Genomic DNA, 12,872 nt, shown 5'->3' on the forward strand with positions numbered 1-12,872 from the left:
GGCCACCAAAGGAACCACCCTGTAACACCTTGATCTTGGGCTCATGGCCTCCAGGAGGTGAGCAGAGGTCCCCTGTGGAAGACCCGGTCTGCACTCAGTACTTTGTTATCGTGACCCCACGAGACGAGCTGGTGGAAAGTGCTAGAAGCCAGGCCTGGCGTGTGCTGGCGTCCCTCCTTCAGGCCTTTTTCCATCTGCAGGGGGGGACAGTGATGTGACCCCACGCAGGGCTTTCTGGGGATGGTGACGGGGCAGGGCCAGCTCATGGTAGGGTGTCAGTGTGTGGCAGGGAGCTGGAAACTCATGCTGGCCCCCGGGCTCGGCACACTCCAGTTCGAGCATCTGGCAAGTCCCAGGACATGTCATGCCTCCAGTAGCTGGTCCAGGCGGCCTGCCCACCCACATCCCTGAGGGTGTCACCTCGCGGCCGGAAGAACGGCACTTCCTGACCAGAGAGGCACCCGAGGATCTCATGGGTGGTGTCCAGAAGGTCCAAGCGCAGTGGACATCTGGGCCCATTCTTTCCCCACACTTGCCCCGGGGATATGGCCAAGGGCAGAGGGGGGTGGCGCCCGCCCAGGGCACATACAAAGTCTGGCCAGGCCAGGCGCAGGGCTGGGGGCTCGAGGCCCTCAGGCCAGTCTCTTGTTTCTCTTATCACACCACCACTGGCCAGTGCAGCCCCCACAGCAGCAGTGAGTGACCCTGTCAGGTCAGGGCCCACTACCCTGCAGATACGCAGTAAATATTCCTCAAATCCAATGGGAACGGGACTCACATCTGACGGCCCGAAGCCATGCGTGGTACATCAGTGTGGTGATGATAACATGTGTGACAACATCATCTTTCAGTCCCCGGGCCCGGGCTGAGTGCCAGGTGCTGCCCTTGGCGGTTTCCACTGACGACCATCACAGAGTGAAGAACACAGGCCCTGTTCCCCCTTCCTCTGTATTCAAGCCAATGCAGGCCGTACGACTCAGGCACGGTCAGGCTGGACGTGATGATGCCCTCCATCTGAGATGGGAAGACACATTGGCTCCAGGCCACGACAAGAGCCATGACCACCCCACAGCACAGAGAAGGAGCCTGAGTCCCAGAGACATTCAGTAGTGTGGTGAGATCACGCAGCCTGTAACTGGTGGGGGCCGGTTTGTGTCCCCAGGCCTTCCCCCGCCACACGATCTGTCCCCTCGGTACCATCCTCCCACGCGCGGGTCCACAGAAGGCTGGTGGCAGAGAGAAGTATGTCGGAGTGTCTAATTAAAACTGGGCATCCAGAGGGTCGGCTGGATGCCAGGGAAAGCCGAGATGTGCAGGAAGACGTCGGTTCAACACACACACCACGTTCCCACTCCATCCGCGAACCCCAGGTCCCCTGGGGCATTTGGCTAGTACAGACTGGACTCCCGCGCACAGTCCGATGTCTGAGGGTCCCATCTGTCCTCTGAACGTGGACGGAATGGGGTTCATTGACACCCGGTGATGCAGCCTGTGGGTGGCGATGTCCCCCCGCCCCCGCTCCGTCCGTCAGGCCCAGAGGCGTGGCCCTGGGGGCCACCCAGCGCCGCGTGGGAGCCCAGACCCCGCTTCCTCCAGTCAACCGTTCCTTAGGTTTCAACAACAAAAGTAGCTGCTTTCAGGGGGGAGAGAAATAATACCATCCATCACCACAAACCCAAACAGCACAGAGAAGTCGAAGGAGAATTGCAAGTCCTGGCTAATCTTCAACCCTGAGATTAACCACGGATCAGCTCAGTGGCCATGCTGGGTGGCAAGGGTGTGCCACGAATGACACATCATGTGTGTGCATTTACACACGCAGACACAGGCCTAGGACATGTGGCGTGACAGGAGCCACAATAAGGCATAACAGAAAGACCCAATCTTTACAGGGAGCCTCATCCTCGTGTCTTCCTGAACAATTTCCTAAATTTTTGAGCAGAAGCCACACTGCTTGGCAGAAGCAGCCCAGTGTACACTCAGAAACGTTTATCGAGATAGCGTCCACAGACCATATGATTCCCCTAGCTAGAGGCACAGTTGTATGATTTGGGGTGTAAAGTTGGCCCCGGAGCCCCACAGGAATCAGAGGCATCAAGCAGTCGAAAATGCAGGCATAACTTCCGACTCCCCATCACCCTAACCACGACTCGCCGCCTGTGGACCAGAGCCTTCCTGAGGACGGAAAGGGGTTAACACGTGTCCCATATGTGCCACGTGTGATACGCTGGCTTCTCACAAAAAATCACCTAGAGAAAAGTGCTGTGACGAAACTCAGAAGGAAGAGAGCACACATTTACCGAACCGTACGGTACACACTAAAAAATTGCGTGGCAGTGGACAGTGGATCCGCACGGCTCCAGCCTGTTGCTCGAGGTCATCTGTACTCGCGGGGCCATGTGTCGAGCAGCAGAAGCAATTGTAGAACAAGCTCGTCGTCCCCAGAAGTAACCCCCTGCCCATCGCTGTCCCTCCCCACTGCCCTGCCCCTGCCCTGGTGACAGATGATTTACTTTCCGTCTCCAGGGATCTGCTCCTTCAGGACATTTCACACACAGACCTGTACAACGGGCGGCTTCCGTGTCTGGCTTCGCAAGAATGCAGAATGTTCCTGCGCCTCACCTGTGTTACAGCAAGAGTCGGGCTCTCCGTGACCCTAATGTTCCACCGCGTGGACACGTCCGTGTTCCGTTCCTCGAGCGGAGGTCTCTGGGGCTGTTTCCACCTGCTGCTTGTTGTGGATCAGCTGCTTTGATGACTCGGACGCAGCCCCCTTGGTGTGGACATGGATGCCCGTGTCTCCGGGGTGCCTCCCGGGGTGAACTGGGAGTTGGCCATTCGTACGGTGACTGTGTTTCAGCATCTGAAGCCCTGCTAGACCTTTCCCTAGGTGGCATCCCACCAGCTGTGGCGGGCGAGGGTCCAGAGTCCCCGCATCCGTGTCTCTCTGACCGTTGCCACGGGGCAGGTGCGTGGTGGCCACCACGCACCATCTCGATTCACAGCAGTGAGGACCAGAGATGCTCATTCTTGCTTGCCTGTCTTCTTGGGAGAATCGCGGGCTCAGGCCTTCAGTCCACGTCCTGTGGCCGTATCTCCGTTCAGCGTCAGAACAGAGTCCTAAGGATTGTTCACGTGTTCTGGATGCGAGTCCCATACCACTTAAGAGATCGGCAAACACCGTCTTCCCCTCTACCGGCTGCTTCCGTCTGCTTCGTGCCATTCTTTGCAGCATAAGAATGTTCCGTTTTGATGAAATCCAATTTATTTGCGTTTTCTTTTGCTGCTCGCATCCTTGGTGTCAAGGCTAAGAAAGCACTTCCTTTCTGAGTTCTACCACGAGCTGTTTTCGGCTTTACTGTAATTTCACATAAACACAATCACACTTCCTTTGCTGCTGTTTCTTCATCTGTGTAGCAGGAACAGCGGCTTTGGGTGCAGGAGGTTGGGGCTACTTCTGATGATCCCTGTTTCCCCTCTGCTGTCGGCATCACCACCCACCGCCCGGTGGGAAGGACATAGGGTGCGCGGCCGAGAGCTGCCCAGCCACCAGCCCGGAAACCTGCTGCGGACACAGACATCATCCTCGTGTGCCACAGCTCTCAGGACTGCTGGTAACATCGGAACACTCCAGTGCGCCCCCCAGGCCGGCTGGTGTGCCCCCCAGGCTGGCCAGTGCGCCCTGCCCCAGGTCGGCCTGTGCTCCAAGGCTGGGGAGGAGAGCCCCGCACAGGGCTGCGTCTTGCCAGCCGGCGAGGACGGGGGGGATGGCCACAGCTTTGCAGAAACGAGGGTCAGATGTCTGCTATGCCAGCTCACAGTGCCCTGGGAAGAGGTGCCACAATCCAGCCCAGGTTACAGAGCGGGCCTCCCAGGTCCCCAGGACTGGTGAAGTGTCCAGCCCAGGGCATAGTGAGGGCAGGCCTGAGACTTTCAGCAGCTCGCTGGTTGGCTTCCTGGCAGCCCCCAAGCACCCCAGGTCTCAGAGGCTCTCCTGTGCACCCTGGCCTCCCTCTGCTCCTGGGGTCCAGGCTCCCTCCCTGAACTCGCTTCCCCTTCCCCACGTGCCTCCACAGCCCCCTCCAACTCCTCCTCCCACCACCCTGACTGTTGGCCCCCTGGCGGACTCCCGAGTTTGAGGGGATGAGGAGATCACTGCTATGTAAGTGGGTGAGGGCCCGACGCCTCCCGTCAGCCCCAGCAGAAACGCTGGTTTATGGCCATCCCTTCAAGCGGGTTGCCCAGCCGGAACTCACCTGACATTCTGGGTTGGACAAGTCTTGCTGCGGGGGCCGTCCTGGGTCGGGACCACCCTTCCCCAAGCTGTGACAAACCAAACTGCCTCCGGACATCGCCAGATGTCCCCAGGGAGAGCAGAATATGCTCCAGCTACAAGCACCGCCTTACAGGAGGAAAGAAGGAAGGGGAGGCGGGTGCAGACGGCCTGGGGGCCCAGTGACTCCGGCCCAGACGGTGGGGTCTGAGGGCTCCAGAGCCCACCACTGTGTGATGTGGGACCGTAGTCGTTTGTAAAACAGGTCACCCCACAGGGTTGTTATCAAGCTGCCGTAAGAAACCCCAAAACCTGGCAAACAGTTGGCGCTCATGTGTAGTGGCCCTCACCACACTGGAAACTGGCAGAGCTTGATCAGGCTGCTTCCCTTCAAGTCAGACCCCCAAAGCTTATCTGTGGGACTCCAGGCTTCCAGTTGGAAAAGCAAGCCTTCCCCCACAAGCCAGCCCGTCTCAGCCATGAGGGTGGCAGCGAGGTTTACCTGTCTCTCCTCTCGGCATCCCCATGGAGCGAGGCCTCCACACCAAGGACTGGCTGTGGCAGCTGCGGGCGGCAGCTGGGCAGCGGGACAGCCTCTGTGGTCAGCACGACTCCAGATGGCCACAGGGTCACGTGGGACTGCCACCCTCATGCCCCAGGAAGGGCAGGGCCCACCCCTTCCCGGTACACTGAAATAGACTCCCCCCCCCCACCCAAAGATGCACCTGTTTCCCAACCATCCGGGAAAGCGACTTTAGAAAGACATGCAGCGGGAGTGGAGCGGGGAGGGCCGGGCCCAGGGCCAGGTGCGGGCAGCGGGCACCGGGCATGAGCCCACGTGACCCTTACCACACCCCGTGCGCGTGATCTGGGGCTGTCCAGCAGAGCCCCACACATGGGGGGCTTCACATGACTCCGGAGGCCAGGAGGCTCCTTCCCCACAGCTTCCAGCCCCTGGGACTCCAGGTGCTTTCTTATGTGGCTGCTCCCTGTGCATCCGTGTGTCCTTTTCCGTCTCTGCTAAGGACACCAGTCACTGGATGGACGACCCCATCAGCAGCCCTACTTTAATCACATCTGCAAAGACCCTTATTCCAAAGAAGGTTACGTGCCAAGTCTCTGGGTGGGCATGATGGGGGGTTGGAATTTCTACCCCACTACACAGCTCCGATATGTCAGAGGGGAAACAGGTGCCACATGGAAAGCTGAGGCCATGAAAGATGGCTTTGGGGCCCCACAGGGACCGGCTGACCGTGTGGTCCCTGAGCCGTCTGGCGTCCCCAGTGTCCCTTTGCTAGCTTCAGCTTTAAGGTGCCAAATCATGCATCCTGGGCACGGAACTATACATCCTCTTTGCTCATAAATGAGAGGCAATTCTGTGACCCATGCCTGCATCTCCGTGCCCAGCTTGGAGCAGAAACCAAGATGGTGACAATGATGTCAGCTCCCCTCTGAGCACTCAGCAAATCCCATATGCTGCCCCATACCAAGGCAGGAACCATTCTGTCCCCACTGTTCCTAAGAGGAAACTGAGGCAGAGACAGTGGGGTGCAGCCAGCTTTGGTGAATGAGAGGGGGTTGTGGGCTTGGAGCCTGAGGGTTTGGCAGGGCCCTCTGCCTGTGGCCAGAGGCATAGAGGGCGCCCGGGAGGAAGGGACCGGCAGACATGCAGAGGCCAAGGGGCAGCTCACTGCTGGGCCCTGGGAAGGCTATGCCAGGCATGGGAATAGCCTGTGTGGGATTGGAGAGGAGATGCTCCCCCTGGGCAGAGGAATCCCGATCACGTGGCTCATGTGGCCGACTATGGCCCATGATGCCTCACTGGAAGGGACAATGAGTCACGACGTGCCTCACTCATCCCCGCTGGCCCTGTCGTGCCTCTGCCTTTGAACAAGGAGACAATCCCTGGGCCAGTGTGCTGGTCCTGGGAGGAAGATTCGAGATGGAGGGGACCCACCACCTGGAGCCTGGCCTGATCTCACTGAGCCCCCGCCAGCCGGCAGGCCCCCATTTATGCCTCCAAGCACTGGACTATTTGTCCTGCTGTGCACAAGTTTCTTTCCCATAGCTGCTGTCACAAACTGGAGGCCACAAATCCAGGATCAGTGTTACTAGGCCCATCTCAGGGTGTCTGCAGGGCGGCCTCCTCCCAAGGCCCCTGGGAGAGTCTGTTCATGGCCTCCTCCAGTTTCTAGGGGCGACTGGTCCTCCCTGGCTGTAGCCTCGTGTCATGTGGCCTTGTTTTCTGTGTCTGTCCCTAACCTCCATCTCTCCCCTTCCAGGAATAGTTGTGACTGCATTCTGGGCTCACACAGGTCATCCATGATGATCTCCTCACCGCGACCCCCTTAATGCAATCCCGTCTGCAGAAACTCTGTTTTCCAAATAAGCCCACCCTCCCAGGTCACGGGGCCGAGGACCTGGTCTGTTTCGGAGATGGTCATTCTCCAGCTGCCATGTGCAGCCACGGTTTATGTGGGAAGTAGACAGCTAACTGTTCTCTTTACCAAACCCAAGCTGCTCTCCTCACTCGCGAGGGGCTCTGCAGCTTTTCCACTCGGTTCCACTTCTTATGTAACCCACGCGGCTCTGACCCACTGAACTGATTTTGTGTCCACAAGTGGGTCGCCACCTGCGGTGTAGAACGTTCCATCCCCACTTTCATACCTGCCAGGGTGGGGGACCCGAGCGAAACTGAGTGATTTAAAGTTAAGAGAGAAATGTGTTCTTTCTGCACAGTGAGGGTGGGCGGACTGACAGGTACCCAGAAGGATTCTCTCTCTCTCTCTTCTCACACACACACACACACAAACACACACACATAGCCAACTACATGGTCCCAGCCACCCTGCTCAAGGACGGCCTCCCCCAGCCGCCCACACAGCAACCTGCATCGCAGGAGCAGCGGGGCTCACCGGGTGGCTTGGGAAGGGGCTCTGACCGAGAGGAAAGGAGAGCACGGCCCCAGACGGCCCCAGCCTCTCCACCCGGGATCCGCCACCGCTCACTCATCCTCCTCGCGGCATACCCCTGCCCCACATTCCAGCGAGATCCTTCTCTCCCTGACAGCCCCACGCTGTTTCCACCAACCATGGCCCTCGTCAGTGCACTCCCTCGCATGTTTACCAACGCTGCTGGAAGATGAGAAACAAATGAGACCAGACCTGGAACTCTCTGACAGACGGTACGGATCCCCAAGGTCACTTTAAACCAAGGAAGACACCAGCACTTTTTCAGGGGCATAAAAACTTAGGTCTGGAGAGAATTGCAACATCGTCCAGACCCCGGACAGGGATTCCTAAGGCCCGGCCCTGGCCTCTCTGAGCACTTAGCCCCCACACCAACAGCATGCTGGACACCTCTGCCTGGAAGCCCTCCCGTGCAATTCATAGTGGGAAAGAGACCACTTTGCCCTTAACATCTGCTCCCACCACACTCACCTCTCCTTCTGCATGCAGGCAGACCTGGGTTTGCAACCATCGCTCAGCCACTGGGTGACCTTGACCCAGAGACTTAAGCTCTCTGAGCCTCAGTCTCCTTGTCTATAACATGGGGATGCCTACCTATCAGGCTACAGGGAGCTAAATGACAGGTTTTACGTGAAACTGCCTGGCACCCAGCCTCATTAGGATCCCTGTCACAGTGGATCTGACCCAGCCTGCTCTACTGTGACCCCCTAAAACGAGTTACAACCCTCCTTCCAAATAAGGCCCCATCCCAGGGTACCAGGTCCCAGGATTAGGACTTCAGCATATCTCTTTGGAGAACTTGCTTGACTCAGAACACGGGCATTCCTATTTTCAGCAAAATCACCCACAATCTCAGACTGGCTGGCACAAAGCGTGGATGTCCCCTGTCATGTTTCTCCCCTGCATGGCAGAAGGCATCCCTTCTCTCTGTCCCTGCCCCTGTACCACCCCCCATTTCTCTCCTGGTAAAGACCCTGCCCCCCCCCCGCATTGGTCTCCCCTCCCTGGTGGTCCCCCCTCCCTGCCAGGGCCCCAGCACTGAATGGCGACTCTGAGGGCTCCCATGGCCTCCCAGCTGGAGACCCAACTCCTCACTCTGGAGCTGGACCCTGGCCTGGCAGGGACTTCTCCAGACGCCGCAGCTCCTGCCTCCCTCCCTCTTCCTCTCGGCACAGCTGCTGGGCCCTGCCCAGAGAACGCACTTCCAGGGCCCCCAAGGTATCAGCCAGGAGCTGGTTGCGGTGAGAGCCCCCCAGACATCCCAGGGTTGGGCAGGAGACAGATGTCCCATTAGTGCCATGGAGCAAAGACTGCATCCATGCCGGTGCCACGGGCCTGCCAGGAGCTCAGTACTGTATAAGGTGCGAGACGCAGGGACTCGTGGGCGTGGAACAGGCAGGCTGGCCAGGCGACAAATGCGGACAGGGGAACCCTGAACGTGTAGGTCCAACATGTGGTCGGTGTAACCATGGAGGAACACGGGCAGCCGCCTTGGCCGTGGCTGCGCACAGGGTGCAGGAAGACGGCTGCTGTGTTCTGGGTCTCAGGGGTCTCTCCGAGGTCATACGGAAACTCAACTCTGCCAGCTTCAGAGTAAGACAGAAAACATTTCAGAGCAGGTGGGGGCGGGGACATGCCCAGCATGGGGATCAGCAGCTGTGACGACCCTGAGGCCATGGGGACCCCGGAGCAACAGGGAGGCTGCAGGAGGCCCAAGGGACGGCCTGAGCTACGGGGCAAGCACCTCGGTGGCCCCCAGAGCCACCAGCAGGGCACAGCGGTCAGCGAGAAGGGTGGGTGATGACTTTCTGCCACCAGCACAGCCATGCCCCTCCCCCACAACACACTGGCTTGCTCTTCCCAGGGCACCAGACCCCTCCCTGCCCTCCCAACCCCGGGAAGGCCATCCTGCCCTGAGCTCAGCAGGGATTCATCTCCCTGCCCACATACCCACCTGCCTCCCGCCAACAGAGGAACTGATATGCACAACACCATCCACCCAGTGCAATGTTCCTCAGCCTCAAAAAGGAAGGACGTTCCGACACCTGCCACCGCCTGGAGGGACCTCGGGGACGCTGCTGCGCGCGGGGAGATAAGGCGGCCACAAAGACAAACAGTGTGTGAGGTCACTTGCACGAGGTCCCCCAAGCCGTCCGATCCACAGGGGAGAGAGCGCCATGGAGGCTGCCGGGGGCTGGGGCGGGTGGGCAGGAAATCATTTCACGGGGGGCCCATGGGCAAGCTCTGAAGATGGATGGTGGGAAGGTCCCACCAGAATGTGAATGTCCTTAACAGTCCTGAACCATCTAGCTCTGGTTAAAATGGCATAAAATATATGATTATATTTTAGCACAATAAAAAATGTCTAGATACAAAAACAAAACAGAAAGTACTCTGCACCTAGTAAAGGCAAGAGGGAAGGGGTCCAACGAGGCACAGAAAACATGCTCAGGGCCAGATTCCACAGGGCCGTGTGCGGGAAGGAAGGCACGGTGCCCCTCCCGAGGGTCGAGGCGGAGGGAAGAGCGGCTTTTGCAAAAACTCGTGCGTGTTGTGTGTGATACCATCACACACGCTGCTGCCCGCCCTCCTGGGGATGACAAAGGTAATACACGGACTCTAAGAAATCGTGACTGAGGAGGACATCCCCGGAAGAGCTTGGGGCCCCTCAGTCGGGTCCTCACTACCAGATGTGCGTGGGAGGCAGGAGAGAGCTGGTGGCAGCGGTCAGCGAAGCAAGAGGCTCAGGCTGGTCAGTTATCGGGGGTCAGGAGGGTGCTGTGAGCACCAGGACATTCGAACCAGAGCAGATGGGGCCTGGGTACACAAACGTGTCCTTTAAAGTCTCCTTTCTCCCTGGAATCGTCGGTGACACTTGATGCCCAGTGGGTGGGTGGGGGCACGGCTCCTCCGAGGGGATTCCACCTGGCCTCGAGCTCAGCTGACCAGACCCCCGGACCCGCAACCAGCACCCTGCCCCTCCAGTGCTCCCATGAGCCATGTGGGGACAGAGACAGGGCCCAGGGCAAGGGCCCTGCGGCCAGGTGACCTTGGCTTCCCACCTCCCCGCCAAACCCAGAATCCAGAATATTTCTGAGGATTTGGGGAAAAGCAGCAGTGTCACCAGCACCCGAGTTCAGAAGACACAGGAGCTATAATCTTATGGGATCCCCGCCTGGCCCTGCCAGTCTGGGCCCTAGATGTGTCTGGCCTTTAGTCACCAGCCCCTCATCCCCTTTCACAAGACCACAGCCATGCAGGGCCAGGTTCCCCCTGCAGTTCATTCCCCTTCGCCGGAAGCTCATGGGCACGCAGGGAAATGGCCTTTGCCCAACACGAATGCGATTCAGGCCTATTTGTTGGAGCAGAGTTGAGGGATCAAATCGGTATCTGAATAATTCAGCTTCCCCAGGAGACCTGGCGGGCGAGGGGGGTTGGATGTGTTCAGGATTCGGAGCGGGTCCCCTTGGCAGGTTTGCACACAGGAGAACTATCTGCGAGGCTGCCGATTTTGAGCGCTAAGCCAAAACACGCCTGTCAGTAACGAGCTCGCCATGCCGTCCCCGGGCTCCACGTCACGCTCCTCTCCTCTGCTCGGCCCAAGCATTCCAGATCTCCAAATGTTCAGCCTGAGCGCTGAGGCGATCTGTCACCCTGGACAGAGAGTGGACAAGTGTGGACAAGAGTGGACAAGAGCAGAGCTCCTGCTCACTGGCTCCAGGTAGGAAGGCACACCGACATCCCTGCACATTTCGCAGAGCTCCCCCCACCTGCCCCAGTAGGGACCCGGGTCCTCCTCTGCTGCAGAGCTGGGCAGGGAGGGAGCCATGCTGGCACAAGGGGGCTGTGTCGCCTGCCAATGCTGTCCTATTGCTTCCACCGTGGCCAGTGACTGGCCCTAGCTCCCACCTAGCCACGGATCCCGGCGGCTACAGGTGCACCTCTCCAAGTCGCGGCGACTCCAGAGTCAGTCACGCCGTGGGAAATGAGAGGTTCTATTCCTGGCCTAAGCCTCTTTCCCAAAACTGGGCCAGCCAGGGCCCAGCTACTGCCTGGGTCTTGGGACTGGCCTGAGACCCGTTCCTGGGTTCCTGGGTCTCCCTAGTCTCTGTGGCCCCGAAGGCTATCTGCTCCCAGGCCATCTCTCCGCAGGACCACATCCCCAGGGGGCAGGATCCCGTGGGCTTCGTGCAACTGGGTCCAAGCACCGAGGGCCCAGCAGCCCAGGCCGAGCCCTGCCACCGTTGCCGTCGCTCTCCAGCTCCCTTACCCCGGACACACCTCCCTGTTACCTAGCTTCACAGATCACACATGCCACCGATTCCACAAGATGTGTGAAGCTGATGAGAACAGAAGGACTGTGGACCAGACTGCAGTGTGAGTCCTGTTAGATGGGAGGGAGGGGCCCACCTGCACTCTGGCCCTCTCTCCTGCCCAGCCCGAGGCAAGTGCCAGCTCCCGCCCCAAGGACAGTGCCCTGTGCCTGAGGCTTTTTCTCTCTTACAAAGGTTGTGACACCAACAGTGCCCAAATCTGGTCTGGAATCGTTGGCAGAATCACCAGCACACTCCTGGACCCCACGAGCCCTATCAGAATAGCCAGGAGTCCATCCTTTGCAGAACCCAGGTCCCTGTGTTCCCTCTCCTCCTCTTCCTCCTCTCCTCTCTGACTCAATCAGCTCCTTATGTGGTCACTGAGCTCCAGCTGTGAGCCTGGTACCACCCAAGGCTCAGGATGACCACGAATGCAAGAGGCGGACAGGGCACTGAGGCCAGCCCTGTGCCCAGCACCTCCCCCAGAGCCTAACCAGGGCGTAGGCAGAAATGAAGTTTCTCTAACACGCCCTCTACTTGCTCCTCCAGGGCTCTGTACCTGCTGCCAGACGCCCTCCTCCCACTGTTTTGGCTACCTCCTGCTTGGTGAAGTATACCTCTTTCAGGAAGCCTGCCAGGATTTCTCTCTCATCGCATGTTAACCAGCCACCTTCTCTCTGTTCCCAGAGCCTCCCTGAGAAGTGCTTTCTTATGGTGCATTTTCATCATGCACTGTCTGCCTTTCTCATCAAGCCTGGAGGAAGAACTGAGCTAGGTCACCTCCAGCACCCGGCCAGCAGATAGACATCCCAAGTGAAATCACCAACTCTTCCTCCCATCTCCCCCTACGGATGCCTGGTGGCTTTGCTGCCTGTTAGAAGGAGTCTCTGTCCATGCGACTCAGAGCAGGGCCCCACCTTTGGGGCAGAGGGAAGGGTCCCCTGTGAAGGGAGTGTCCTTCCTGAAGTTGACCCCCTGGGGAGAGGCAGGTCCTCACAGAGGGAATTAGAAGTTGGAAGGGGAGGTCCAAGGAGAAGCCCCCCTCTTTCCTGCTGGCCAGTGCTTTGGCCGGGAAGCTGGCTGAGGCTGAGGGGCTGTACCATCAGCCCTTCCAAATCCAGAGCAAAGCCCTGCTGAGATCCCTGCTGGGCCATAGGGGTTAGGGGGAAGGGAGGCATCCAAGCCCAGAGCAGGGCATCCGTGGTGGAGAGTTCCCAGACCCCTAGGACCCCCAGGGGCACAAGTGGCCCTCAGGACCCTGCTTTCCCGCAAGATGTTCCTTCCAAGGTACCCAGCTTGGAACCTGTGGTCATATTT

General features: G+C 58.9%; 1 protein-coding gene across 2 annotated transcripts in view; it reads right to left on the minus strand.

Moving 5' to 3' along the window:
• ABLIM2 (actin binding LIM protein family member 2) overlaps positions 1-12,872 on the minus strand; it is a 133,141-nt gene that overhangs the window by 108,596 nt on the left and 11,673 nt on the right. The window contains exon 1 of one of the 2 annotated variants that reach the window (XM_059166081.1): positions 4,776-4,879. The exons of the other annotated variant lie outside the window; for it this stretch is intronic. Within the exon in view, the coding sequence (XP_059022064.1) occupies positions 4,776-4,800 (25 nt within the window). The 5' untranslated portion in view covers positions 4,801-4,879. Of the gene's footprint in view, positions 1-4,775; positions 4,880-12,872 lie in introns of those variants that run through there. 2 annotated transcript variants of the gene reach the window in all.

This window comes from Mustela lutreola, chromosome 1, assembly GCF_030435805.1.
Source record: "Mustela lutreola isolate mMusLut2 chromosome 1, mMusLut2.pri, whole genome shotgun sequence".
NCBI lineage: Eukaryota > Metazoa > Chordata > Mammalia > Carnivora > Mustelidae > Mustela > Mustela lutreola.